Raw genomic sequence first — 27,609 nt, forward strand, 5'->3', positions numbered from 1 at the left:
GCCTCGTGGTGCTCGTAACCTTTTGCCAGTTTCACACTTTTCTTTTAATAGGAGCGTTAAGCACAACAAGCTTTTAATGCGCTCACGTGCAAATTGTTATCACAATCCCTGACCGTGTGCATCAGCTGTGTCCTGGGTGGAATTAAGCCTTTAATGACAATCGGAGACACTTCATAAGGAACTTGTGTATGCTGTCATCTCATTGTACTTCACAACTTGAATGATTCACATCGTAATTCTTAAAAGCCCATGCAATTAGAAGTCAGATGTGAGTAGACGGTACAAAAAATGGCTTAAAGTATTGTTAAAATTACCAAAAGTAATATTTGTGAATTACTTTGTGAAGAGACTAAAACATTGTGCTTGATCGGGGACTTATATGGGCTTGATAAGCAACTCACAAGACAGGGTCCGTCTTTTCTAACAGCCCGTGGCAACGCATAAAGCATAAAATGTGCCAAACCCATTACCTTTAGGAAACAGCCCATTTTCTCATCGCTGTTGATGATTTGCAGGAAATGACCATCAGATGATTAATGGAGCTGTTCATTCCTCCAAGTCTCACTTACATTAGGATAAAGGCAAAAAATAGCCAACCATGAAACTTTAAAACTGACATAATGATTGATCAGCTGCATTTAATGATTCAATGCACAGCAAAGCGATGCATGTTGTGCTGTGAGCTTCTAATTCCCACATTAAGGAAAAGACTCGTCTTCATCAAATTTTCTAGCAGCTGCTGCAGTTAATGCACTGTCAGAACCTCCTTTTCTATGGTGTTTTACCCGCTCTAACACATTCACAAAAAGTCAAATTGCGATGTAAGAAGCCCCCCCCCCCATCAAAACCCCCGAAAACTCTCTTTTACTCTTCACTTTTCTTAATTATGTTCAGTCCAGAGGGTTCAGTATCCAAAATGTATTTCCATATATCTGTAAATCACTTTACCTCGTTATAAAGGTTGTTTGTCTGTTTTTCAAGATGGAATATTCCCTTCGTGTCTGTGGAAATGCAGAAATTCCCTCGATAGATGCAGGAACGTTACAATCAATTTACCTTTGTGAGTGCTACTTGCAGTGTTCTTTTTAGCCACCATAGGCTCTGATCTCAAGGCTTCATTTGTTTATCCACTGCGGTCAGAACAATGCAGTTTTCTTGGACATTCCGCTTTACCTTCTTATGCTTTACGGAGGGTCAAGGTAGATCCTTTTTTTTAATTAACACATGAAGGAGGAATGCCCTGGATACACATGCGATCCCAAAAGTCTCGGAAGTAAGGCTGTCACGTAGCTGCTACATTGCACGCTGTCACATTTTCACTGAGCTGATTAAATGCGCGTAGAAATAAACAGTTTCCTGCTGGAAAACAAATACTGTGAAAAATTCAAATTCTGATACTGTTCAAACCTTATGAGGGAAAATGACAAAAAGGCCTTTAGTATTGACGAGAGTGGGAGTGTCTTGGTGTGACGTCAGAGTGTGACCAGAGTGATAAGTGAGGCGAGGCTTTGGAGGTAACCCAGTGTGTTTTGTTGCACTTCAGGAGCTTACTTGTCGGGAAGAGCTGCTCACGTTGCTGCTGTCTTTACTCCCTCTCGTCTGGAAGATTCCTGTGCAGGAGGAAAAAGCTCCAGGTTTGTGCCCGCAAGTCTTCCTGCATTATTATTTGCTCTTTTAAATATTGATGTTTTAATGTCGTTGACCTCATGTGCCTGATTCTCCCCATGTGACTTCTTCTTACCCTCGGTACGTTTCAACTTACACACTTCACTTTTCCAGTTTAAAATGAGTACGCATCACAGTTTAAGTTTGTTGTACAGGTGGTAGTGGTGTTAGCTTTGTTTCATTTTCTACATCTATAATTCTTTCCAAGTTATTTATCGCCAAGCAACGTTTCAGCATTCAGTTTGAAGGGTTCATTCGAAGGCATTGGATCTTGTTCACATTGGTTTGCGATGTGCTCGTCAAATGACGTATTTACTAAGGATACTTCCTTGATACTGCAGTGCGCTGATTTGCAACAGTTGAATGGATTTTACCACTTATTATGTTAGATGTGAGTGTAACAAGCAGCCACAAACAGGAGAAGGCCATCAGCTGCAGGGGCTTGTGACCTCACGATGACACTGGCATTTAGTACCGGGCTGCTGATCCTTTCTTACATGGACCTGAGACATTTTCCCTTTAATTAATTTTTTCCTACTAAGTGTTCCAAGAAAAAAAGCTTTGGCTGCAGACCCTCATTTTCCTCGTGACATTAACTCTCAAATATTATAAAACCAAGCTTTTATGTAATATTATTTGACCTTAAAATGAGTATTTCTGTCTATCATGTCCACAAGTATACTCATGTCTGTCGTGTTTTTCTGTGTGTTGACAGATTTCACCCTGCCGTCCCTACTGGAGATATTCCTTAGTCGGGAGGTGAGGGCCGTCCCTCTAAGAGCTGGACAGAAGGCCGTGACAGATGAGCAGATCTCTGGGAAGAGGTCCCGTGTTGGAAGCGGCACCTGGAAGTCACGGAGGTCGCGCAGAACAGCGCAGAGATACTCGGTAAAAGATGCTCGCAAGTCCCAGGTTTCTACCTCAGATTCAGAAGCTAACTCTGAAGACAGAGCTGTCTCCGGCTCAAGTAGTGCGAGGAGCCGACGATCTCATGGCTCCACCATCCAGGTAAGCTGCCAGCATCATCGCTCAGAAGCCTCACAGTTATCGTCCACTACCGCCAACACAACAGAAACCATGAGTGCTCCATACCCCCATCCCAGAGCCCCTGGGTCCCAGATGATTGACAATGACACCCTGACAGACCCAGCTGCAATATCAATCTTCAACCGCATGGAGAATTCACCCTTTGATCTCTGCCACGTGTTGCTGTCCCTGCTGGAGAAGGTGTGCAAGTTTGACATGAGCATTAACCACAACCCTGGCCTGGCTGTCAGTGTCGTACCTACGCTCACGGAGATCCTGACTGAGTTTGGAGATTGCTGTGGTCCAGGGGGTGGAGGTGGAGGTGGAGGTGGAACGGGGGCAGAGGAGCTTGCTGGAGGCTGGACGGAGGAGCCGATAGCGCTGGTTCAGAGGATGCTGCTGCGCACCATCTTGCACCTGATGTCAGTGGATGTGAGTCAAAACGACCGACTCCCAGACAGCCTGAGACGCAGTCTGACAGACTTGTTGAGAGCCACCCTCAAAATCCGGAGCTGCTTGGACAGACAGAGTGACCCTTTTGCTCCACGTCCCAAAAAGACTTTGCAAGAGGTCCAGGAAGACTTCTCGTTCTCCCGGTATCGTCACAGAGCGCTGTTGCTTCCGGAACTTTTAGAGGGAGTATTACAAGTGCTTTTGAGTTGCCTCCAGGCTTCTACATCCAACCCCTTCTTCTTTAGCCAGGCCCTGGAGCTTATCCATGAGTTTGTGCAGCACGGTGGACTTGGGCTCTTTGAGGCCACAGTTCTTCGACTGGAGGCTCTCAGTAGGGCCAGGGATTCTGAAGTAGGGGGAGAGGCTTCAGAGCGGTTACGCAGTCTAATTGCAGGCGTCTTCAAGATCATCAGTGCTATTAAGAAGGCAAAGTCAGAGCAGCTGCATCAGTCAGTATGTGCCCGTCGCCGCCACCGGCGCTGTGAATATTCCCACTTCCTTCATCACCACAGAGACCTGTCAGGTTTGCCTGTCTCTGCTTTCAAGCAGGGCGCAAGACGCAACCCCTTCGAAGAGGACGGAGAAGGAGTGGAGGGACTTGAGGGAGATGTTGTTCGTTACCCTGAGCGCTGCTGCTGCCTCGCTGCCTGTGCGCATCAATGTCTGCGGCTCTTGCAGCGACTGTCGCCTAGTGGGCCAGCTGTGTTGCAGGTATTAGCTGGGGTTCAGGCTGTTGGAATCTGTTGTTGTATGGATCCTCGCTCAGTTGTAGGGCCTCTGCTACATGCTTTTCAGGCTCCAGGTCTGCGTAATTACCAGTCTCATGTACTCAGTGTGCTAGGGAGACTGATCCTCGAGCAGCTTGGTGGGGGTCAGCCATCAGAGAAAGCCAAGCTGGCCTCCTGTAACATCTGCACTCTGGACAGCAGCCAGCTGCCTGGCCTGGAAGAGACACTACAGCAAGGAGAAACTTCAACTATTTCTACCAGTTTATGCTACCGCTCCCAGGGTATACTGCCAAGTGGAGGTGGAACTGAGGACATGTTGTGGAAGTGGGACGCTCTGGAGGCCTACCAAGAGCTAGTATTTGGTGAGGACTGGCAACTGAGCCAGCAGATAGCTGGCCACGTGTGCCACCTGACGCTACGGGGCAATGCTATTGTGCAGTGCAAGCTCTACACACACATCTTTAACCCTGTGCTGCAGAGAGGGGTAGAGTTGGCCCACCATGCCCAGCAGCTGGGGGTTTCCACCGTGTGCACTCAGGTCTGCAGCTATCACACGCAGTGCCTGCCTGTGGAGGTTCTACTTGTCTACCTGCAAACGTTACCAGCACTTCTCAAATCAAGGTGAGCTGCAATTCTCTTTAAGTTTAAGATGATATTTTCTTCAATCCTGAATGTCCTTGCGTACGTCTTCATTAAGTGGGCCTTTCATTTTCTTTAGTTTTTACCAGCTCTAAAGATTTCAAGCTGCAAGCTTTTCCAATTCAGTTTAGTTCAAATAATATTTAGAAATATCTGTAGCTTGTTGTCCATTGTTATTGTCAAGCAGTGCAGGGGGAAAATATGCTCATTTCTCACTCAGTTGTATTTTGCTTATTTATCGCAGCAAAATCGAGCAGCTCAAAGTAAAATATCTAATCTATTTGGACATTATTTGTCATCAGATCTGTCCCTCTGGGCCATTACTAATTGATGCTCATCAACAATTTATTATAGCTTTGTGAATCAAGTGAGAGGTGGAAGATTAATGATTTTTTTATGCAACACTGTCACAAGTATGGTATTCGGGCAAAAACAATGCATGTTTGTCCACATGCATTTATCTGATATTGGCAGAAGCTAATTTGATTGTTGTATCAATGTTTTTATTTTTTGGTTCTTGTCAGCTCAAGTTGTAGACTTAAGTTAGCAAAGAATGTTCATTTACAACATGTGAATTTAAGTATGAAGGTGTTTGTCCCTTTATAATCCATTAAGAATGTGTTGTTGGGCAGGGGCGGTCTATGTTGTGATGTCTCATATCCCCTCACAGTAATAAACAGTATCAGCTAATTGAGCCAATTTCAGGTCCTTATGACTGATATTAATTTTTTTTTAAAGGATTTGTGTCTTAAATGACCTTTTCTCTGATTATCAAATCGTCAATGATCACAACACGTAAAAAAGAGACGTAAAAAGGACTCGACTGCTATCAACATTATTTGACCGAACACTCACTGTTTGCCATCCACGAATTAAGAGCCATCACAAGCTGGAGAAAGTAATCACTTGATAGTCTCAGAAAAGCACGACGTATCTGTCAGAATCTCTGTTTTTTTTTTTTTTTTATCTCCTCTGTTTTTATGAAAATATTATGAGTGGATATCTGTGAATGTCGCAGGATAAAGTGCAGCAAGTGTATAATGCAAGAGACTACTCGTATCATTCTCAGGTTTAAAAGAATAACATTTAACCTGCGTTAAAAGCATATAAATGGAGGGATATAATGTAACCAAGACTGGCACGATCAATAGAAGTCGTATGCTGTAAGAGGTGAATGTCTCGCTTCTGTCTTGAACAGCAAAACAAGTGTCAGGTTTGGAAAATGTGTCGCATTTAATTGAGTTGTGTGGATTTTATGCAACCCTTTGGAGTTGGTGTACTAAAGTTACGCATCCATTGTTAAATCCTATGTAAATGGCGTATTGTTAGCTTACTATACTGTTATATGGTCTTTCTTTGGGTTAGGGTTAGGGTCTGAAGTCGTCTGAAGACACCACATCTCTACTACAATACAGACTGCATACCAGGATCAAAGTGATAACAATGATGATTTCTGAGCCGCTGCTTCTGAACGAACCACCTGTTCCTTTGTATGGTCGTTTTTGTAGGTTTCCACTCGACAGCTCCGCTTGTTTGGCCAGTCAGAACAATCCGTTTTGAACATTTTGTGTTTCGTTCACTTTTAAAGCCTTTTTTTTTTTTTTTTTTTTCCCCCATCTCAGTAAAGTGTGCAATTAATTCTAAGTGATCTTGATTCACACCGCTATTGAAAAGAGGAAATGTTCTGAAAAGCGACATTCATTTGGAGAAAGGCTGGAGATTGGAAAAAATGTCAAGAAGGTAATCATCTCTTCAGTTTTGTGAAATAGAAAAGAAGGGACTGTACGAACATCGCAGGTGTCGTCATACGCAATCTTGGCAGAAGTAAAGTTGATCTAAAATTTTCTCAGTAGACACATACTGCAGGAATTTGTTTTTCAGGGGAGAGTGTGACGGTGCCTTTGAGAAGAAAGGGGATTTACCTGGTTCCGGAGCTGCTCAGATTAGACTGAAGGATATTGTATTGTTGCAAGAAAATCTGTTTCCTGTATGCGCCGTCACATGAGAAATTATTTCACTGAGCAATGAGAAGAGCCATATCCCTCCGAAAGGCTGTTTCTTTTTAGCCAAATGGATGGCAGACTATAAGTGCACGGTGCTCTATTTATGTCCATTTTCTGCTTTGCGATTTTATTCATTACAGTTTCAAATATTTTGTATTACAGGGTGATCCGAGACCTTTTCATCAGTTGTAATGGGCTTAACCAGGTTACGGAGCTCGTCTACCTGGACCAGACGCGTTCTTTGGCTTTGAAGGTGTTCGAAACTCTAATAATAGGCATTCGCCATCAACAAGCTGATGGGATTCTTCAGGCGATAGAGAGTGCTGATGCTGAAGAAAGGGAGGCTGTCTTGGGCCTGGCAGAGGAGCTGGGGTCCCGAGGGGTCGGGGAGGGCCCACAGAGCCTCACCAAGTTCTACGAAGGCCTAAAGGAGGCTTATCCGCATCACAAGAGCCGGAGTGGGCACGGGCGTGGACCAGGGCGCAGCAGAACGGAGACTCACCTTCATGTCATCAACCTGTTCCTGTGTCTGGCCTTCCTGTGCGTCAGCAAAGAGGCTGATTCTGACCGGGACTCAGCCAACGACTCTGAGGACACTTCAGGCTATGACAGCACTGCGAGCGAACCCCTGGGCGGGCGGCTGCCTTATCTGTCCCCAGACAGCGTAGCTTTGCCCTCCAAAGAGCAGTTACGCCGCGCCGCAGATGTCTGGTCAGTGTGTCGGTGGATCTACATGGCCAGCCCTCTGTTCCAGAGGCAGTTCTTCAGGCTCGGAGGACTTGATATGTGCTTGCGCCTCATGGCCATGGTTATCCAGAAGCTCTCTTGTAAAACCAAGGATGGAAAGGCAAAGAAGAAGAGGGATGGTAAAGGCAAAGGCAGCCCTGAATCACACAGTCACGCTTCACCGGGATTGGAGGAGAACTCACGCGATTCGTCCGACCTCCACGGCACCAGCTCAGGCGAGGGAAAGGCCAAAGATCCTGCAAAGAAGCTCGAGGAAGAGTGGCAATTACAAAGCATCCGTCTCCTTGAGGCCTTGCTGGCTATCTGTCTACATAGCGCCAACTCAGCCCTGCAGAGAATAGAGCCCGAGCTTTCTCATCAGGTATGTTAATCAAAAAATGTTTCCATCTATTCAATGAATCCCTAAACCACATCAACCATAAAGTGAATACATTCATCGTGACTTTAATTAAACTGGCTAACCTCAATTTTGTTACAGCTCCAGTCCGTTGAGGAAACTCTGTTTGAGGTGAGAGACCAGCTGGCTCGCTCAGGGGTGGTGAACTCTGACCTCGCGGTACCCCTGTTCGACTCTCTCCTGAGAGTGGCCTTGGCTGAGATGTCTTCTTGTCCTGATCCTCCAGAGGAGAAGCAGGACAGGGTGAGTCCTACTTTGGGATGCTTTGAGGGCAGCTCGCTCACGTTTTTATATTCTTGAGTTTTGAAGGTATATTCTGCTGGCAAATTGCCTCTCTGGTAATCATTATCTGTTCTGCCTTGAGTTGAAAATTAGTCTTCTAAAAATCAATTAAAACCTTGAATGTTTTTCTCTGAACGGTGCGTGCACATTTCACACAAATGCAAAAAAAATCTCGTTTTGTTACATCATCAAGATCCTTGTGCGTTTGCGGCCTCTTACTCATGTAACAAAGTGTCAGAAGAGGCCCTACCTGGGCACCAACTGAACTGTAACCCTTTGTATTCATGAGATAAGTAACATGAAAGGCTTTAACACACGTTACTATTTCTCACAGCTTCATTCATGCTTACAACACCGATAGAGACAGCAACAGTATCAGTGCAGGATTTTCATGCTAGAATGGAATACACCTACAGTGAAGCATAATGAATGAGGTCAGAGTATTGCTGCCGTGACAATTGGTGTCTGTCTTAGAGGCGCACTGTGGTTGTATAATGCTTACTGGCGGCGGTGGCTGGGAACAGCTGAAAATATGGCTGTTCTATAACTGGTTGTGTTGAAGCTCCCTTTTTTGTTGTTCAAAAAACCCACTAACATCTGGCAATTGGAAAGTGTTTAATCAGCTTCTCTTCCGGACAAATTGCCATGCAGTCACGAGTTTCTGTCAGCTTCTGCTCATCAATGAGAACACAACACCCGAGAGCGCACGTTAACTCTCACTGGGGCATGTTGGGGTTACAACAGTGGGCATAGAATACACCCCCCCCCCAACCTTTTTTTTTTTTTTAACATGAACACGATATTAACGTCTCAAGTGGTTTGAAACTGAAAGCAACAAGTCACAGAGAAAAATAGAAGAGATGAATTCATTTTTATTACAAGAATTTAAGTCCTCGCCCCTCAAATCATTTGGATAAACGGCACTACTTGCTGTGGGGAATGATTTTAATATGCCTATTCTAGCAGGTGTACCCACGATTAAAAACCAGTTTAAACACGCTACCTTCTCAAGAGGGTTTCATTGCATTTTCAGTACAGACTATAGAGATTGTTAAGCCCTCCCCAACAGCGCATACACACACACACAAATGTATCTGGTGTCCTTGTTTATAGGCCTGTCCCAGTACAACTTCATTTGGGACTTTTACAGAATAGTGACCGGGGTGTTGATTCAGGCTTTGAAGCCGACATGTTCAGCTGCTGTCAGTTTAATGAAAATGAATGTTCTACGTTCAGCCAAGAGCTGGTGGCGAGCGATCTGGGGAACCGCTGTCTTTCCCATTGCTTCCATTTTTTTCAAGTGACAATAGAAGTAAAGATCTTAAAAGTCTGAGCATTATATTTTCCTTAAGAAAATAGAAAAAAATTGGGAATTCGACGAGGTCAGGATGGGTTTGGTTTTACTTCTGTTTCTGGTGTTTCTTTTATTTTTAAACAAACATGTCAGACGGGCGAGAACTAGAGAGTTGAGCGATATCGCACGATCATGAAACAAGCGTGTGTGATCACACAAAAAGGAGTCATTCTGCCATATGTGAACCAGTGTTATAAACACATCTTCCACTGTGCTGAAGGAGCGCCTGCCAGGAGGATAGTTTTGTCAGACATCAGGGCGGCTGTGTAAAGCATTCACATCATGTTGCTAAGCAGCCTTTATCTGCCCATTGGACAATATAACAGCTAACATAAATAGTGATAACCCTTGTGAAGAACTAGCAGTGTATACAACCACGAGCAATGTTTATTTAATCTGGGATATTCACACGTACGGACAAATTCTCACCAAGACAATACAGATGATAAAGAAAATCCTCTGGCCAAAGCCGCTCTCAGCTCCTCTGTGGGGACACTGTCACTACAGGCTTTATTCAGCATTATTGGAAGACCCACACGGCCATATATGGTTATGAGCTGGCATGCCGCTGCTTTTACTTGCTCCAAGAAATAGGAGGAACCCAGAAACGTGTATGTGATGATCAGTTTTTTTTCCAGGCTGTTCATATTAAAAGACTAGCTGCCTCGTAGTGGGTGCCCCCTTTCTCACAGCCTTAAAGCCTCGGATTTGTCTCAGGTCTTAAAATGCCTGTCTCGCTATGCTTGTTCCAGCACAGGAGGATTTAGCATTTTGTATAACAGATTTACCTATTTCCCAAGAGCCCAGCAGAGTGTGATGTTCACTCAGTCGTTACAAGTATGTACTCTGAAGCTCCACGACGAGTCTTCCTCAACAAAGTTTGTTTGCTGAACTTTGAATATTCTTTCAAATGGTTATCTGCTATTACAATAAGTCTCTCTGAACCACAAAGCTCTTAAGGATTTACAATGGTGGGGTGTTTGTCCACATGCATATATGATGTCTGACTGTAAACAGCAAAGGAACTGGCCTATGCGAAGGCTGTGCAAGTCAGCTGATATTTGTCTTATGACTGAAATCTTGCCCTTCTTTTCCCCTTCCTTTATTCACTACATTAGTGGAATGACCACTGGTTGTCGTGCCGCATAAAAAATAATCGTGATAAAGGAGATTTGAGACGTTTTTATAAACAGGATTGGGTAAGCTCATGCCAAATTAATCTTATCTTACCAACTACTTACAAGGGGGTGGATCTCGGTGTGTTTGTATTTGAAATGCGTGCGATTGAAATTGGTTACTTCTTCTTGCCTCCCCTCATCTCTTGCTAGAAGCTGCAGGTACTGGCGGAGGGGGTGGCCCCAGCAGGCGATCTGTCTGAGGAGGTGGATGAGGTGCAGAGCTGTACCGTCAAGCTCCCGGGGGAGGAGGAGGGCTACGACGCTGATAGCGAAAGCAACCCAGAGGACATGGCCAAGCAGGAAGAGGGTAGGTCCACACTCGGTGCCACACAAACACACACACACACACACACACACACACACACACACACACACACACACACACACACACACACAACGCAGACACACTGGCTGGTGGAGCTGCTGCTTACTGGTTACTTGCACATTTAGCTTCACTTATAGATCTTGTGACTTCCCACTGGAGACTCGTTTTTCAACACTCTGGTTATTTTTAGAACGCTGTAAATCACTTTTAATTCACATACTCTTGTTTTTGTTGTGTTATGACAGTCGGCCGCCTACACTTGATGGATTGAGAGGTCATGTGCTGATCTCAAACTCTGAACATGCTGTTTTTAGGGCTTGGGAAATCTTGCTTCTCACACTGTCCAAGTGATGTAACAGCCTGTGTGTTGACTAATTGTTCACTGTGACATATATCTCTGCATTTAATTTACGTTCGTATGTTGAATAGCGTGAATTGAATATCATGTTTTATGGGCATTTTGCTGTAATGTGTTTGTGCACAGGTCGGTTGTGTCGTGTCAAAAACAACATCCTCTTTTGGTGGTCTTTAGAGGATGTTTAGCAATGAGAAGTGGCTACGTTTCATTGCGTATGTGTGACACAGCAGAAAACAGCCCTGAGCCTCTCATGTCTGCACTGCCTCGCCACTATAGTCTTGCAGTTGACCTGATTACTCCGTTTTTTTACTTTAATCCACTCAGAATAGAGTCATTGTTTAATGTTTTACAACTGCGAGCAGCAAGACTCTGTGGCCTCATAAGCTGGATCTTGTGACTTGAAGTCCCAATGAAATGGAGTTTCTAACTTCCTGGAAAACTCTCACATCACTGAAGATGGATAATCTTTCATTTTGAACTCATGCTGAACAAATAAACCAATGGGCTCCATCAATGCTGTTATCGTTTCCATCTCTCTCTTTTTTTTTTCTCTCAAACCAAACCCAGTACTATTGAACATTTAAGTTCATTTATGAATAGCCTGCTACTGTAGTCACAGACTGATTTAAAACTAGCAGGGATATTTTAGTGAAGAGGATATAATTATCTAAATTTTGGCTTATTCGGCGTGTATGGGGCAGCCTGTCGCCTTCAGCTGTGAGATCTGCTATTTGTTCTTTTTACATTTACTCTATATGTCCAATTTAAGATTTTCTTTTCCTGGTATTTTCTGTTTTAATCAGATTTCCTGATCTTTTAACAGTATTTAATCTGTTTCCAGCTTCTTCTATTCATTGTCATATGGATATTTTCTATGGTTTAATTGTAGCTGTTTCTGAAAATCGAGGAAGATACGAGGTTGCTCGCTTTGACTTCACCACAGACCGAACATAACTATCTGCACAACAGAGTATTAAGAGCCACGGGATTGTGGGTCTGTTTGTGTCTTAGTTTATGCTTTCGAACAATTTCCGCGGCCCTCGAAAGAAACCTGTTAAAGCAGGCCGTTATGATTAGCGAAATCGGTACGTATCTGCGTGTGTGAGTGTTAGATGGTGGCAAACTGTGTAGTCATGCACAGGGAAGCGACCAAGCTTCATTAGTAAAAGGAGGTCCCAGAAGCCATGTGAGAACTGCGCTCCTGTAAATCATACGGGAGCTCCCATGCTGCTCTGAGGCTGAGGCTGAGGCTGATTCATTTTTATGAGCTGCCTCCAAGACGGTAGGTTGGAGCTGAAGGAGGGAATGCCTGGATCATGAAGCTGTTCAAGCATCACAAGCTTGTCACACTGTGTCCATGTGTTAGCGAGCGCGGGTGCCATCCAGAGCTGCGAGCTTAATATCTCCATTCCTGTGTGCTGGTGTTTTTGCTGTGCCTCTGACCTCTCCCTGTTGACACTGGTTGTTCTGTTAGAAGGCAAGGTGGAGCCATCCGGGTTGCGTGAGTTTGCGGCGGTGGCGGACGGGCCTGGGCGTGGCGTGCTGCTGTTCCCTGAGATCTGCACAATGGAATTGCAGCTTCTTGCATCTGGCTCCCCAGATCTGGAGGTTCTGAGTCATGTGTTTCACAGCCTCCTGGGCGCAGTACATGCCAACCGCCGCAATGCTGCCTTGCTCTATGACCAGGTCAGACTGACCTCTTATTCCTCCTTATGCCACTCTTAATTGTCTTCCATATTTGTCTTACTTTACTGCTCTTTTACTTAAACTCTTGTTCTCCTTTCTCACAGGGAGGAGTCAAAACCATCCTGTGTGGCTTTCATAAAATCCTCAGCCAAACGAATCCCTCCTTTACAGGTTTGTCATTTATCCTGGCTCATCTGAATCTTATTTGAGATACGCAGATATTTTTTGAGTGTGGTATCTCTGGAAAAACAAACAAACAAAAAAAACATAGGCACAGTCAGTTGTTGTTGATGTACTTTTTTTTTCTGCCCCTGACATTTAAACTTGGCCTCCAGTGTTGAAATGTCACATTTAGTAAAGCTGCTTCTTGTAATTCTTGAACATGGTTGATCTGTTTTCCACTTGTACTCGCCTGTCTGTCGCTTTTTTTCTTTTTTTTTTCTTCTTTTCTTAAATTTACCTACGATGCCTGTTTGCCTGGCGGAAAGCAGGCACCTGTTGCTTTCAGGTACATGTCAGAATGTATGAAAGCTACTTATGCAATCTGCTCTTTATTGCTCTACATTCAGATTGCCAGACTGTGCTAGTGGAGCTGCTGGTTGCCATGGTGAGCCAGCGAATCACGGCAGAGGAATTGGCTCTAGTGATCCGCCTCTTCCTGGAGAAGACCCCCCCTACTGTAAATACCAAAACCCTATCAGTCTCTCAGCATTGCACTGTTCGCATACGTTTATAGCTTGTGTTCACAGTCTACACGTTAGGTTTATTAACAGGAACAAGGACTTGGCTGAAAGACATCCTGCCTGACACGCTCTCTTCTCACTTCTTGGTTTTTTTAAATTCACCAACGCGTAACGCTACATAGAGTTAACACGGAAGTGTGCAGATCAGGTGTGATTCTTCAGTTCATTAGAACACGTCGGGTTTTTAATTGGAAACCGACAGCAGACATCATTGATAAACTGTCTCCGAGCGTTTCCAAAACAGAACAGTTTTATTTTTAACCATGTCGGAAGAATGACACATGACCTGCATTTTCTGTCTACATTTTCTGGCTACATTTGCCACACATTATGGTGTCACTCTTGTGCAGCTGCCCAGTAGTAGGGTTTCCTGTTTAAGAAACCATGCGCTGTGCTACATTCATTTCTATTAACGACGGTGAGGTTTGTTACGTATTTATTAAGATTCAAAGGGCTACTATAGATTTAATGTTGAGCTGTTTTATACAGACCGCAGATCTGTTTTCCTACCCTAACTTTTGATTTATTTTGTTGCCAGGATATTTTGCTGAAGGGCATCTTACAAATCGTTGAAGCCAACATGAATATGGAACCCCTTCACTTTCTGACATTTCCAATGATCCTCGGGACGTCGGCGTTGGGTGGGTTGTCCCCTGGCTCCAGGCAGAACTCTGCTCCTGGAGGAAAAAGCGTTGGTTTGCTCTGGAAGGGCAAACTGTCTCCTGGTCGCAGAGAGGGTGATGCTGAGTACAGACCGAGCCACCTCCGCTCCTCACCCTGGCACGTCGCTCCTCTACACTTGCCTCTGGTAGGGCAGAACTGCTGGCCCCATATGGCCAGCGGCTTTAGTGCCTCTATGTGGCTGAGGGTGACAGAGCAGGAGGAGACCGATGGAGACAAAAACATGGGTGAGATGCAGATCGCTCAGCAATCTTTTTTTCCATGACCTCCTTGAACATGAAATAGTTTTGAGATTCTTGTTTTATGTTTTGTTTTTTTTTCCCAGAAGAAAGTAATCCTCCTGCAGCCGACTCCCAGCATGGCTCTTCTCAGGCCGGGACAGGATTAGTAGAGGAAGGCCTGATTCATATTCTGTCCATGGGCTCCAAGGCACTGATGCTTCAAGTGTGGGCAGACTTCTCTACAGGCTCTCTGACATTCAGGTTAGATCAAGCTTAAACCACAGTTTGAACGATGCATGTGAACAAAAGGGTTCCTGTTTCTTAGTAATGCTAATGCTATTCATAGAATTCCCAGTATATGGGCCTTAAAGATTTGCATTCTGGGGTTTTCACAGGATTTGTATCGACCCAAATGATGAGATAAAAGCAGGGCTGTTGGCGCAGGCGGACTCTGGTGAGGTGCTGATCAAACGGGGGGAATGGCAGCACCTAAGCCTCACTTACAGCCAGCAGCCAGAGGGCAAGAAAAACATCCACGGTCGTGTGGTTGTCTGGGTGTGTGGCATCTGGTGAGAAAACTCGCCTGAAATATGCAGTTTGGTTGTTCTGGCAAATTAGCAAAAATTAAACTCACTTAAAAAAAGTAAATGACTCTTTTCTTCAGGAAATGTGAGGTTTCTTTGGACTACACCCTACCCAGAAAGTCCAGTTTATCCTCTGACAGCAACAAAACCTTCTGCATGTTGGGCCACTGCACGCCACCCTCTGAGGAGCTGCTGAGGCAGGGCGCACACTGGAGCATGGGCACTGTGCTCCTCTTCAACGGTACGTCTCCCGTTGACTCGTCGTTTGTCACACATTAAGAAGATGACTGGCTGACTGAGGTTTACTCTACATGCAGGCAGCTTTAATTATTTGTCCTTAGCACTGTCCCCTGGTGGTGCAATAATTACCATCTTCATTCTAACGAGCAGGTTTTGCAGTACTGTACATAAATGGTTTGTGATACTTTTGTATTTTAGGAGCGTATCTAGCTGTACACAGCTGTGCTTGGTGGGATGTGTGGCATGCTGTGGATTTTCAGCATTCTCTCTTGAGGCTTACTGAATGCTTCTCTTGTTGCCTCTTAATTGGCCGTGAATGTGCGATCTCAACCTGTGAACCCAGCTGATGTATTTAGACAAGCCTAGCCTCTCCGGTGTCATTGGAATTCAGTCTGGGTTTCAGTCTCTTCTTAGAAAAGAGAGACTGTGGGATTCCAAGATCTTAAAAAAAAACAAAAAAACACCTTAAAGCATAACATCAAGGTGCACCATGGTACCTAACAAGTCTAGCGCTGCACGACTTTGTGTGCTATTACTTTGTGGATTATTGATGGAATAATTTAAATCTTTAACTCGAAGCCTTGACTCAGGATCCAGCGAAAGAAACATTCAAGTTGCTAATATATATTTTAACAGAAAATATGTTGCAATGTTTGCTTTTCTGACTCTACTTTTGAATGTCCACGTTAGGATCTAGAATAGGCTCGGACGAGGCCTTCTACCTCTACTCTAGTGGACCTGACCTCGAGTCAATCATGCCCTGCAAGTACGGCAGGCCGAGAGGGTCATTGTCCAAGTTTGTCACTCAGGAAGGTCTGAAGTGTGAGCATGTGAGAGAGATCCTGATGAAGAACAAGGACATAGACACAACAGCATTGGTTGTAAGTTAGTTTTTTGTGTTTTTTTTTTTTTTTGTTTAAGATCAACAACACATAAAAATGATGTTGGGACAAATAAATGTTGTATCGTTTCCCAACTTCTGCATGTCTGATGTGAAACTCAAACCCTCTGTAAGAAGAGAAACCCCTCTTATGTCTCATTTATTGTTTCAATTCATCATATCTGAGTAATGTACTGCTCCAATGAGCTATGACAAATGATACTCCAATGCTGGAAGACATGTCTCCCAAACGGGAAAAAGCCACCGTGATTAAGCTGCAGCTTTTTCATGGAGACTGAAAATGGATTTGTCTTTCATTAAATACTAATGGATTTGTTGATAATAGCTTTGCCGATTTAAAAGATGAGGAAAATGAATGATTTCATCTCATCTTTGCAACTTCTTCTGAAGTCCAACCGAGTCTGAATCTGTTGGAAGTTCAAGTTAGGGTTTTCATTAAAACAAAATACTTGATAATAAGCATTTTCCTAAGTTAAAAGATTACAGGTTTGTCTGAAAAGATGCATTTTGTTTCTGCACAGGAGAGCTTGGCAGTAGTGTATGCCCCCAGCAGGTCAAGACTCTACACGATCTATGAGCCAGTGATCAGACTGAAAGGTCAGACCAAGCTGGTGGTCACCCAGAGGCCCTTCAGCTCCAAAGAGGTGCTGAGTGTTTCCTTCGAGCCCGGCGCTCTCAGAGCCCTGCTCCCCATGGAAACCCTGGGCCTGCAGAGCGTCCTTCACAAGATCGGAGGAACAGGAAATTTTGTATTTCTCTTTGCACAGGTAAGATGATCCATATTTTTGTTGACGCACCTTAGAGACATTAAATGCAGTTTCAGGCAGATTGTGTGTCAAGAAATGTACAACTTACCCTTACAGACTAACTAAATTAATGTATTATTGTGCTCGTAGAAGAAGGCGGATGACAATATCTCAAGTGAAGAAACGAATAGAAAAGGAACTGGATGTCATAAGAAATAAAATGTGTATATTGTTTTAACATAAAGGAAGTAGATGAATAAATATATGTATGCTGCCCCATTCACAGCTGTATGAATGTGCTGCAGATGGCTAGCTCTGCAAGACAAATAATTTCTGAGCCAAAATGTCAAATGAGAAAGGTCTTATCTTTTTTTATTTTTATTTATTACTGGTTTTGTTTTTGATTAAACATAGCAGTAACTTCCAAAGTTATGAATGGAATTCTGAAAATGTGACTCTGCTTGCTGTGTTATTGCTGCCACTTGCATGACTGCATCTGTAAACACGTGTTGTTGTGGTGCTCAACAGTTGCTCTGTCCTTTTGTCTGTCCCTCATCTCTGGCTCTGCGGCGTCCAGACGGTGGAGCTGAGCGACTGTGAGAAGACCCAGGCTCTGGCCCTTCGAGTGCTGCTGTCTCTGTGCAAGTTTAACCAGCACCGTATCCATGAAATGGACTGTTACCATGGTTACTCTATGATCCACCAGGTCCTCATCAAGCCCAAATGCATCGTAGGATATCACGTGCTGAAAGTGAGTCGCACCTTGGACTCTTTGACATCCTCAGTTCATGCAGCCTCTGCTGTAGTGGTGGTGCTGCGGCGGTTCCTCCCTGAGCTGGTGTTAGTGATACTGCTGTTACCTGACCCTATAGCCATGTCTGTAATAGAGCTGTGTGTTGGCTCTGAGCTGAAATGGATGCTGTCTCACTTGATGAAACATTTAGATCCTGCAGACTCAAACAGCACCTCTGATTGCCTTTCTCACTCCAGGCTTCCATAGTCCGTATTGTAAGCATAGAGCTACACTGATTAGTGATGTAACACTGAAGCATGCTGCGCTACAGTTTTAATGGTTCCTTTCTCACATTTTATACAAAAAAAAAAAATGCAGACAAAGCTGCTTGGATAGTAAACGACATCCCTTTCGATGGAGTCAAAAAGATTAATATGTTTATATGCGTGCCTGATTTGGATGGAAAACCCTCTGCGAGTTGTTTTAGAAAAACTTAAAACAGCGACCGTATTTCTGAAGGCGTCCTCATTCTGTCCTTTCTGTCCAGACTTTACTCGACGGGTGTTGCAGTGGACCCATCCTCATCCTCGGGGACGATGGTCAATTCCGATTGGACACCGAGTCAGTCGCCGTGGTACAGGACATAAGGCTGCTCTCAGACATTCTGCTGGACTGGAAGATCTGGGCCAGGGCTGAGGTAAACTCTTAGTTTGGCGTGCAAACTCTGTGAGACTGACACAAGCTTCAGCCTAGACCCCTCGGGGTCGTCCATTGTGGATTTTAGATAGATAGATAGATGACTTTATTAATCCCTTTGGGAGGTTCCCTCAGGGAAATTGAAAGTGGAGTGCGTTTAGGATAAGTATTCTCTGGCTTCTTATTATCTGCAACTTTTTTTTCTCTTTTTACAACTGGTATGCTGGTGGGATTTTTTTTTTTTTGCTTCCAGAATTTGATGTCATTGCATCGAGTGAAATGCTTTTTGTGCCACCGTCCACACCATACATAATTAACAGTTGGGGTTGTGAATAGAATAGAAAAAGAATAGAAAAATGTGGAAAATAAAAAAAAGTGCTCCTTTTCTTCTAAATAAAAATCTATATCGGCCTTATTAGTCCATGGGACTTGTTTCAAAGTACATCAGGCTCGCTTAGATGTCCCCGCCCCCCTCCCATCCAGTGTAATATTTAGTACTTCAGTCTGTGCCAAACTCTTAGTAGTCTAAAGTAAGAAAATGTGCCTTGTTGTACTTACGTTGACGTGGCAACAGGAGATGCCAGCACTGACGGGAGTTTTGACGTGTTTGCTCATAAATGTTCAGTTTTAGCCACTCCCTGAATGTGTTGAAGCACGGAGACGCAGGAGTTTGCGGCGGAGATCGCTTGCCACATCAGATGCTATATAATCGAACACAGAACCGGCCACAAACCGGGGAGAATTTCGACAGTGAAATGGTTGACTCTGCTCGATAATGAGAGAATTTTTCTCTGTTGAGTTAGAGTGAGAACTAAAACTATGCTAATTCTGTAATTTATACTTTTTTTTTTTTGTAATTTAATCAAGGTCATTGTTGTTGTGTCGTTTTGAATGACGAAAAAAAAAAACAGTCAAAGTGTAGATTTACTGATAATTAAATTAGAAAAATAATTAGTAATTAGAAAATCTTAAGGACACCCAGTGCCCATCCTTAAACTTGAGGTTACAGCATTAGAGAAAAGAAGAAAAGGGGAAAAATAGTAAGTGCTGAATGGATTTACTGAATCTCAGTGCATCTAGTTGTTTTTCTCAAAATTTGTTCATGTCTTGATATGTATTATATTGAAGGGGTCGAAAGCTCAAAACATCATCATCTAGTAATGAGTTGGTTTGAAATTGATACTGTTCAGAATAACTTTCAGTTACACACATATATACATATATATAAAAGGTCTAGTCTCTTTGTGTCGTCTTCACTAGTGTGGAGTCTGGGAAACACTGCTCGCCGCCTTAGAGATCCTCATCAGGGTGCACCATCCTCATCAGGTGTTCAACATCCGCCAGTTCCTCAACGCTGAAGTGGTGCATCGTTTCCTGCTTACCTGCCAGGTTTTACAGGTAGGTCACTATTTCAACAAGGTTGGCGTGATGCCCTTCCTCCTCTTATGAAACGTCACTAAGAGCCTTGCGTTTTTCTTAAGGAGCATCGGGACGAACATCTGACTGCCATTCCTCAAGACGTCTGCATGTCCTTCATCAAAATCATCCAGGAAGTACTCGGATCTCCTCCGGACATGGATCTACTGAAACTGATCTGTAACTTCCTGCTGGCCGTTCACCCCCCGACCAACACCTACGTCTGCCACACTCCATCCAGCTTCTACTTCTCACTACACATAGGTGAGGAAGCCGTGTAGCTGAATCCAGCACCTCTGTATCAAACTACCATTCATTTAATGCACTGCGCTCTTTTGATGTGTCTGTTTGTCAGATGGGAAGCTGTACCAGGAAAAGGTGCAGTCCATTATGTACTTGAGACACTCCAACAGTGGAGGAAAGTCTGCCAGCAGCTCTGTGGTGTCACTCTCCCCGACTGTTTTCACCGATGCTCCCCATGAAGGTACATCTGCTTCAGCGATGTAACACTAACCTTAATACAAAGCGAAGCCGAAGATGATTAAATCTTGAGCTTGCTGCTGAGAATGACATTATAAATGAGGGATCAGCAGTGCTTTGATGACTCCCTCTGATTTCCTCTGTTTTTTTCTCTATTAAAGATTTATTGTAACAATAAGCTGTATCCTACTGAATGGACTAACCTTCCGTGACGTCGCCCATTGGTTTGTTGATTGACATTTTAAAGCATCAAGTTGAGCATTCGGCTGTTGAATCTTGGTCTGTCTGCAGCCAGAAGGGACCATATTTGAACAAGAAAAGAGCTCAGAAGGGACCATATTTGAACAAGAAAAGAGCTCGAAGAATGGTAGACAAAAATGCTTTTCTTTGAGGACTTCGCATTAAGAAATAATCGTCAGAAAAAACGACTGGCACACTGATAAGAGGGAATAAATCTAGCTAATTAGATCATGTTGACATGTGGGAAAAATGTATTTACTTAGCATTTCATTAGAAAAGCTTTATGTAGTTGTAACAGAGCCTCTCCAAGTTCTAATTCTATTTCTTTAACTTGAATGTTACCTCGATTATCCCAGCTGTGATTAATAGTTTAGCGCTTGCAGGTCCCTTCTTCACCAGAGCAAAAACATCTGGCATCTCACTCGTCTCATTAAGGGGCCGTTTACACGGAAAAGAAAACGGATTAAAAACGCAAAACCTTTTTGCGGAATCACTTTATCGTTTAGATGGTAACGGCGTTTTGTGGGCATGAAAACGCAAAAAAGTGAAACCGCCCTCCAGAGTGGAATTCTTGAAAACGCAAAACTGCGTTTCTCGTCACATAGAAATGACATGACAAGTATAATAAAGCGCCAGAAAACCGTGGGAAACGCATCAGTAGGCTATCAACATGTCCGTCCCTGCGGACTTTCAACTCGCGGTAATTGACGTTCAAGAGTCATTTCATCAGATAACAGCAATGATGAGCGAGAGCAGTAAAGAACAGACCAAAAATATGAACTACGTTCTCGAAATTCTTGAAGTTCATAGAGAGAGCAGGCCACCTAGACAGCTGTGGGTGAGACCTGGGAGGACTTCTCAGTGGTGGGAGCCATCTGGCGTGTTTACTGCATCGATAAATATGAAACGTCACACACTTTTGCGTTTCCGTATGCACGCAGATTTTCACCCTAAAACGCTCGTCTAAATGCAGATTTAAAAGTGAAAACGAAACGCCACTTTTGCGTTTTGGTTTCAGATCGTATCTGTGTAAAGGTAGCCTAAAACAGAGTCAATGAGCTGTCGTGGTTCCGTTCAGCCACATCACTGCCAAATATCTGTTGATGATTGTTTGATTTGTAAAAGTGTGGAGGTGTCGCACAGTATGCTGGGCCCTATGCCACCTTTCATTCTTTACTTTATTTATTCTCCAGGCCATCTGCATGGTCCTTCCACTGAACACGGAGGCGATGATCAGTCTTTACGCCCCCCTAGTCTCGCTCCGTCTCCATACACCTCACCCCTGCTGATGCCTCGACTCGGACACGGCAGCTCGAGCGAAGCGGGTGAAGGAGACGGGGTCTCCCTCACCTCTCAGCAAACTCTCGGCAGCACCGAGACTCTCAAGAAGGTCGGAGGTGATGAGCAGCTCCTGAGCAGCTGTGAGTCAGCCAAGACAATCTGTGACTCTAAGGACGCGGGTGTGGGAGCCGCCCCGCGTACCCCATCCATCAGCGTGGAGGAGGAGCGGGACGAGGCAGCGGAGGTGGACAGTCTGGCAGAGGGCAGCGTGGGGGGGGCAGAGTCTGAGGATAGGTTTGACTGGGCCAGCGATGAGGCTCCACGTCGCCCTGACAGTCTGAAAGGCATCCAGTCCTTCCAGAGGAGCCATAGCAACCTGGCCAGTCTGGGTCTAGCTTTTCCAGTTCCAAACGGTTCGTTGGCAGTTGGACGCTGGCCCAGTGCAGCTGACCGAGGCTCCATGCCTGAAGACTGGGAAAGCTACACCTACTCTCCAGGTTACGACAGGACACAAAGCAAGGCTGAGTCCAATGACAGGTATGCAACCATAGTTCTTTATAGGGGTGGGCGAAAAAATCGATTCATGTACATATCGCAATTTTTTATTTTTTTTTTAATGGGATGATTTTAAGAATCGATTTTTCTCTCCTGAATCGATTATATCACGTCATATCCGTGTCCAGAAAAACTTCATCAATTCATTACATTAAGTTATGTTAAAACTAGCCCACATTTGTGCTGTGTGGACATTTCAATTCATTTTGTAAACTGTAAACTTAAAAAAATGCTGTACATGTTAAGTACCTCTTTTTGTCTCAGTTGAAACAAATGTCAGCTGCTGGACTGACTGACACAGACTGATGTGCATTGTTTATAGGAACGACATTCATTCTAGAAGTGTACGATTCAACTTGTTTGTTTTTTAAGGAGGAAGAAAATTGCAATTACTGATTTTATCGAATCGCAATACTTGTAGAATCGCAATTATCAAGAATCGCGATAAAAATCGAATCGGCACCAAAGCATATCGTCCCACCCCTAGCTCTTTAAGCATGGCAGCTTGTTTCAATGCCAGCTACAGTGTTTTAAGTAGAATTACTCACAATGATTTAGCACTAAAGTTTAAATGATACGTTTCAGGTCCAGCACAGAGGACTGCTTGGTGCTGATCTGCTGTGGACTCTATGACCTTTTGAGGGGTGTCTTACTGCTGCTGCCTGACCTCATGCTTGAAGAGGTGATGGACAAACTCATCCAGCCAGAGGCACTGATTGTCCTGGTCAATCATTCATCACCTCTCATCCAGCAAGGAGTCATGAAGGTTTGTTTTTTCTTTGATGAGCCAACATTGTGCAGCCCTGTTTTAATATATTGGTTACCATTTATTTGTTAAACATCTACGATGCACATCAAATCACATCATACACACTTACAACACAGTCCCGATTACAATGTGTGCATTCTCCAACCTGCTTTGAGGCGTATACATGTTCCAAGCGTGTGCAGGTTAAATAAATGAGGCCCCAGACCTGTAGTCTTAAAAACCAAATGTATTCTGTTCCTCTTTCCCAGCTGCTGGACGCCTATTTCAGCAGAGCTCTGAAAGAACAGAAGGAGAAATTTCTGAAGAACCACGGCTTCTCGCTGCTGGCCAACCAGCTGTACATCCACCAAGGCAGCCAGGGGCTGCTTGAATGCTTCCTGGAGATGCTGTTTGGACGCCCGATGGGCCTGGAGGAAGAGTGAGTCCAGAGACGATATGCCTGTCAAACCATAGCACCTAGTGCAATGCGAGCACCTTATCTCACATTATTATACATTGTGTTGTTTACCGAACAAATAATGTTTGCTGCATACATACATATATATAGGATGTTTGTTCATTCTGAATCTCATTTTTCTCTTGTATTTCCAGCCTGGACCTGGAGGAGATGGAAAACATCTCGCCCTTCAGAAAGCGCTGCATCATCCCAGTGCTGGGTCTTATTGAGAACTCTCTTTATGAGAACTCCCTGGTGCACAACATCCTTTGTATGCTGCTGCCGCTCATCAATGCCTGCCCCAAGCTGGCAGACATCCTGCTAGACCACGGGCTGCTCTACGTGCTCTTTAACACCCTCTCCACCCTCAACGGCATGGAGAACGGGTACGGCTGCCAGAACAGAGGATGATTCATTCAAACACCTCCATGGCTTCATGGGTTTTTGTTTTGAGCTATTGAGCCAAGAATTAAATCATTAATCTTCTTACTGTTGGCTGATCTTCCACATACTGACTTCCTGTGTTTCATATTCTCTTGCATTCCCCCCCCCCCTCCCTCTGCAGAATTCCCCTGAATGACTACAAGCTCCTGGTGTGCGACATCCAGCAGATGTTAGTAGCCGTGACTATCCACTCCTGCAGCTCTTCAGGGTCCCAGTATTTCCGCATCATTGAAGACCTCATTACCTTGCTGGGTTTTATGCAGACCAGCAAGACACGTCGCACCCAGGGTGAGCAATGGGTTTCTGAAATTCCATTCAAATGCAAAATACATCATTCTTGTTATCTATGTTCTACTGTAGTCGATGATATCAAGCTGTCAGGCTCTGCTGCAGGAGAAGAAGCTGGAAAGTCACTTGATTATCTACAACCGCGGAGTTGAAAGACAGTGGAAAAAGATATTATTTATATCTCACATTTCTATCTCGTCTCTAAATGGCTTTCTCCCGTTTTTTTCTCAAAATTTTCTTTCTGAAAATATATATCTGCCATCTCTTCCCCACTTAGCACTTAATTCCTTGCCGTTTTTTATGATTTGATGTCATCATTGTGTGATCACAGAAACCGTGAGATGGCGTTTTGATGTCATTCTTTTTTGGAACGAGCACTGCATTTGCGTTGTTTCATTACTTTTGATTGACAGACTTAGTTTGCTATAATGAGTCAGTCATCCGGAGCATCAAGTTAAGCACTTAAACGACGGCGTTCCGTTTTATTTTCCCAGAGATGGCTGTGGCTTTGCAGTTCCGAGTCCTCCAGTCGGCGATTGAGTTCATAAAGACGACAGCCAACCAGGAACCTCAGAAGCTGAGCAGTTCCGTCAATACACCGAGTTCTCCGCATCACGCCATCTATCAGAAGCGTAAGAGCATTGCAGGTGAGTACTGCAAACCGATGCGCACTGCCTCTGTCTCCCTGAGTGTCGAGGTAGCAATGTGTCGTTTACTGATCGTCTCCTCATCCCCATCTGAAGGTTCCATTGCCATGAAAGACTCCATTATTCCCCGCATCCCCAGACAGCACTACTGCTCCTATGGCCAGATCCCCATGCCCCCCCCCTTCAGCTTCCTGTCCCAGGACTCCCCTCTCCCCTCTCCCTCCAGCGCTCCATCATACATGCTCCACTGTGATGCAGGTAGCTCGGACTGCGGTCCACACTGGAGACCATCCTCCCATGTCATGGGAAATGTTTCTCCCATGTTTGCAGTGACCTCACTCTGTTCCCGACACCCACCTCGGGGGCTAATCTGCCCAGTACTCCTCGTGCTCTACTGGTGCCTTTGTGTGTGCATGTTTGAATGCTTAACTAAATCTGCGTTAAGCATTTCAGCACAGTTGTCATTTTGACCAGTGAATCCTAACCCTAACCCTTCTCTCTGCGAGATATTTCCACAACTATACTCTGAACTTGAAATTTCAAAAAGAGGTTCTTATGATTATGGCGTCACAAGCATTTCAACTAAGCCCGTTGGAATATCGTGCCTGCAGGTAGGCGGCGGTTCTCTCTGGCCCAGACCGACTCTCTCCTGTTGCGGATGCGCTCTGTAGCGAGCGACGAACTCAACCAGATGATGCAGAGGAGGATGAGCCAGGAAAACCCCATTCGTGCCAGCGAGACTGAGTTTGTCCAACGACTGCAGAGACTTGTGGTTCTTGCTGTCAACAGACTCATTTACTATGGTAAATAATCCATACTTCCGATTTGTATTCCGCTCTGTCTGCTTTCTCATTTTGATTCTGTTTGAATGTGCCTTTCGTTTCAGATGTGAGTCAGGACTTATTTGATCTGCTGAATATCCCCGACTCTCCGGACCATCAGATCTTCACACCGGATCCTGGTGATCAGCCACACGACGAGAGTGGTTCCACCTCTGTCCCACACTCTCCGACTCCCTTCACTCTTCCCCCCGCCAACAAAAAAAGCTTTCAAAAAGATATCCTCAAACTCATGATGGATGGGATCAAAATCAGCCTGGTATGGCAACATTCACAGAGAAGCGTGCTAATTGTCTTAGGAGCTCTTGAAACTCTGCTTCTGTCATAAACTGCTGTCTTTGATGTTTTGGGTTCACAGGGCAGCACGGGTCGAGGTGGAGCCCCACATCATCAGTGGCGACGGATCCTCTGGTCCTGTCGGGACACTTTTAGGGTCCAAATTGGCCGTCTGCTGGTGCACACACTCAGCCCTGCACTTCCCCTGTCTGACAGGAAGGAGGCGCTCGAGTTTGTGTTCGACCCCAGACATTTGGATATCCTCAAGGAGAGTCTCAGTCCAGGTCTCGAGGTAAATGTGAAATTACTTTTTTAATTCAGCCTACGCAATGCAGCAGTCCTTTCTTATCTTGGCTTGTGTCAGGATACGGCACAAATAAGTTGGCAATTTATTAGTTTTGTCATTTTTGGTCCGTTGGAAAATCTTTCCATCACTCTGACTTCCACTTTATTCCACTTTACTGAAAATCCTGTGAAATGAGATGTTTTTTTCGTGTCCATCGCTGCCTTCACGTGTTTCAGACACAAATTTTAATCTATACTTTCCATCACTCTCTCCCTCTGACTTTCACTCAGCACGGGCCAAAGCTGTCACTGTACCTGTACGAGATGCTGCATGATCACAAAGACAACCTCACTAAAGATGAGCAAGGCGCCGTAGGAGTGTTCATGACCTCGCTCAAGCTTTGTGGACACCGCTGCATCCCACCCAATGCTCCACACAAACAAGACCTGCTCAGGGCCATAAAAGAGGTACGTCCTACATAGGCTTGCTCATTGTTATAGGAAGGTGCTGCAGCCTCCAAGCTTGTAATCATAACTTATGTATTCGTAAAGTTCCGGAGAATTTGAAAATCTTCACATACACAAAGTGTGACCTGACTCGTTTCCTTACAAGTCAGGTAAGCGCATTTAACTTTACTGTCACAGGAAAAATTCAAGTATGAAGCAGAAGAGAAAACAAGTAAAGTGGCATGGGAAAAGAAAATGGCCAACACTCAAAAGAAGTGAGTAGGGGCCTTCTTTTTCTGGTGTGAGATTCGTGTTTAGTTGAAGAAAATGTTGGCAAAAGTCGTGTCTTTGTTTCATTTTTCAATTCCCTCCGTTCTCTGTTATCACCGCACAGTCTTATCCAGAGGCTGGATGGAAAGTCCAAAGATATTTCCAAGATTGCCGCTGATATCACTCAGAATGTATCTCTGCGGCAAGGGATGGAGAGAAAGAAAGTGATTCAGCACATCAGGGGCCTGTACAAGACCGACCTGAGCGCCAGCCGCCACTGGCAGGAGTTGGTGCAACAACTCACGCATGACCGGTGGGTGTGGATGTTTGTCTGCTTCATCTGCTTTCCAAATATAAGAACAAAATTAATTTCTGTTCATAATGATCATTATCTTACGTATCTTTATCATTGTCCTCTCCTTAGGCTCTGATGATATCTTTATTTAAAGCTGCATTTCAGTGTGTAATGGGCTGTAATTTCATGTGAACAAAACTGAAGGAAGTGATTGATTGATTCATTTGAATGAATGACCTGAATCTCAGACCTGTA

At 44.4% G+C, this 27,609-nt stretch overlaps 1 protein-coding gene across 6 annotated transcripts in view; it reads left to right on the forward strand.

Moving 5' to 3' along the window:
- The window catches only part of lyst (lysosomal trafficking regulator), a 54,626-nt gene that overhangs the window by 18,935 nt on the left and 8,082 nt on the right, over window positions 1-27,609 (forward strand). For 2 of the 6 annotated variants that reach the window (XM_075476333.1, XM_075476376.1), the window contains 32 exons: window positions 1,544-1,634; window positions 2,381-4,493; window positions 6,677-7,622; window positions 7,740-7,901; window positions 10,623-10,779; window positions 12,630-12,841; window positions 12,946-13,012; window positions 13,411-13,520; window positions 14,123-14,492; window positions 14,591-14,747; window positions 14,882-15,055; window positions 15,151-15,311; window positions 16,001-16,191; window positions 16,733-16,978; window positions 17,535-17,708; window positions 18,238-18,387; window positions 19,647-19,784; window positions 19,868-20,066; window positions 20,158-20,286; window positions 21,716-22,340; window positions 22,944-23,124; window positions 23,376-23,545; window positions 23,719-23,949; window positions 24,129-24,295; window positions 24,790-24,942; window positions 25,039-25,200; window positions 25,554-25,745; window positions 25,829-26,040; window positions 26,140-26,349; window positions 26,634-26,810; window positions 26,988-27,064; window positions 27,184-27,372. In XM_075476333.1, coding sequence (XP_075332448.1) covers window positions 1,544-1,634; window positions 2,381-4,493; window positions 6,677-7,622; window positions 7,740-7,901; window positions 10,623-10,779; window positions 12,630-12,841; window positions 12,946-13,012; window positions 13,411-13,520; window positions 14,123-14,492; window positions 14,591-14,747; window positions 14,882-15,055; window positions 15,151-15,311; window positions 16,001-16,191; window positions 16,733-16,978; window positions 17,535-17,708; window positions 18,238-18,387; window positions 19,647-19,784; window positions 19,868-20,066; window positions 20,158-20,286; window positions 21,716-22,340; window positions 22,944-23,124; window positions 23,376-23,545; window positions 23,719-23,949; window positions 24,129-24,295; window positions 24,790-24,942; window positions 25,039-25,200; window positions 25,554-25,745; window positions 25,829-26,040; window positions 26,140-26,349; window positions 26,634-26,810; window positions 26,988-27,064; window positions 27,184-27,372 — 8,693 coding nt within the window. The remainder of the gene's footprint in view (window positions 1-1,543; window positions 1,635-2,380; window positions 4,494-6,676; window positions 7,623-7,739; window positions 7,902-10,622; window positions 10,780-12,629; window positions 12,842-12,945; window positions 13,013-13,410; window positions 13,521-14,122; window positions 14,493-14,590; window positions 14,748-14,881; window positions 15,056-15,150; window positions 15,312-16,000; window positions 16,192-16,732; window positions 16,979-17,534; window positions 17,709-18,237; window positions 18,388-19,646; window positions 19,785-19,867; window positions 20,067-20,157; window positions 20,287-21,715; window positions 22,341-22,943; window positions 23,125-23,375; window positions 23,546-23,718; window positions 23,950-24,128; window positions 24,296-24,789; window positions 24,943-25,038; window positions 25,201-25,553; window positions 25,746-25,828; window positions 26,041-26,139; window positions 26,350-26,633; window positions 26,811-26,987; window positions 27,065-27,183; window positions 27,373-27,609) is intronic. The other 4 variants (XM_075476359.1, XM_075476350.1, XM_075476342.1 and 1 more) reach the window with 4 other exon arrangements.

The sequence above is a fragment of the Odontesthes bonariensis genome, chromosome 2 (assembly GCF_027942865.1).
Source record: "Odontesthes bonariensis isolate fOdoBon6 chromosome 2, fOdoBon6.hap1, whole genome shotgun sequence".
Lineage (NCBI taxonomy): Eukaryota > Metazoa > Chordata > Actinopteri > Atheriniformes > Atherinopsidae > Odontesthes > Odontesthes bonariensis.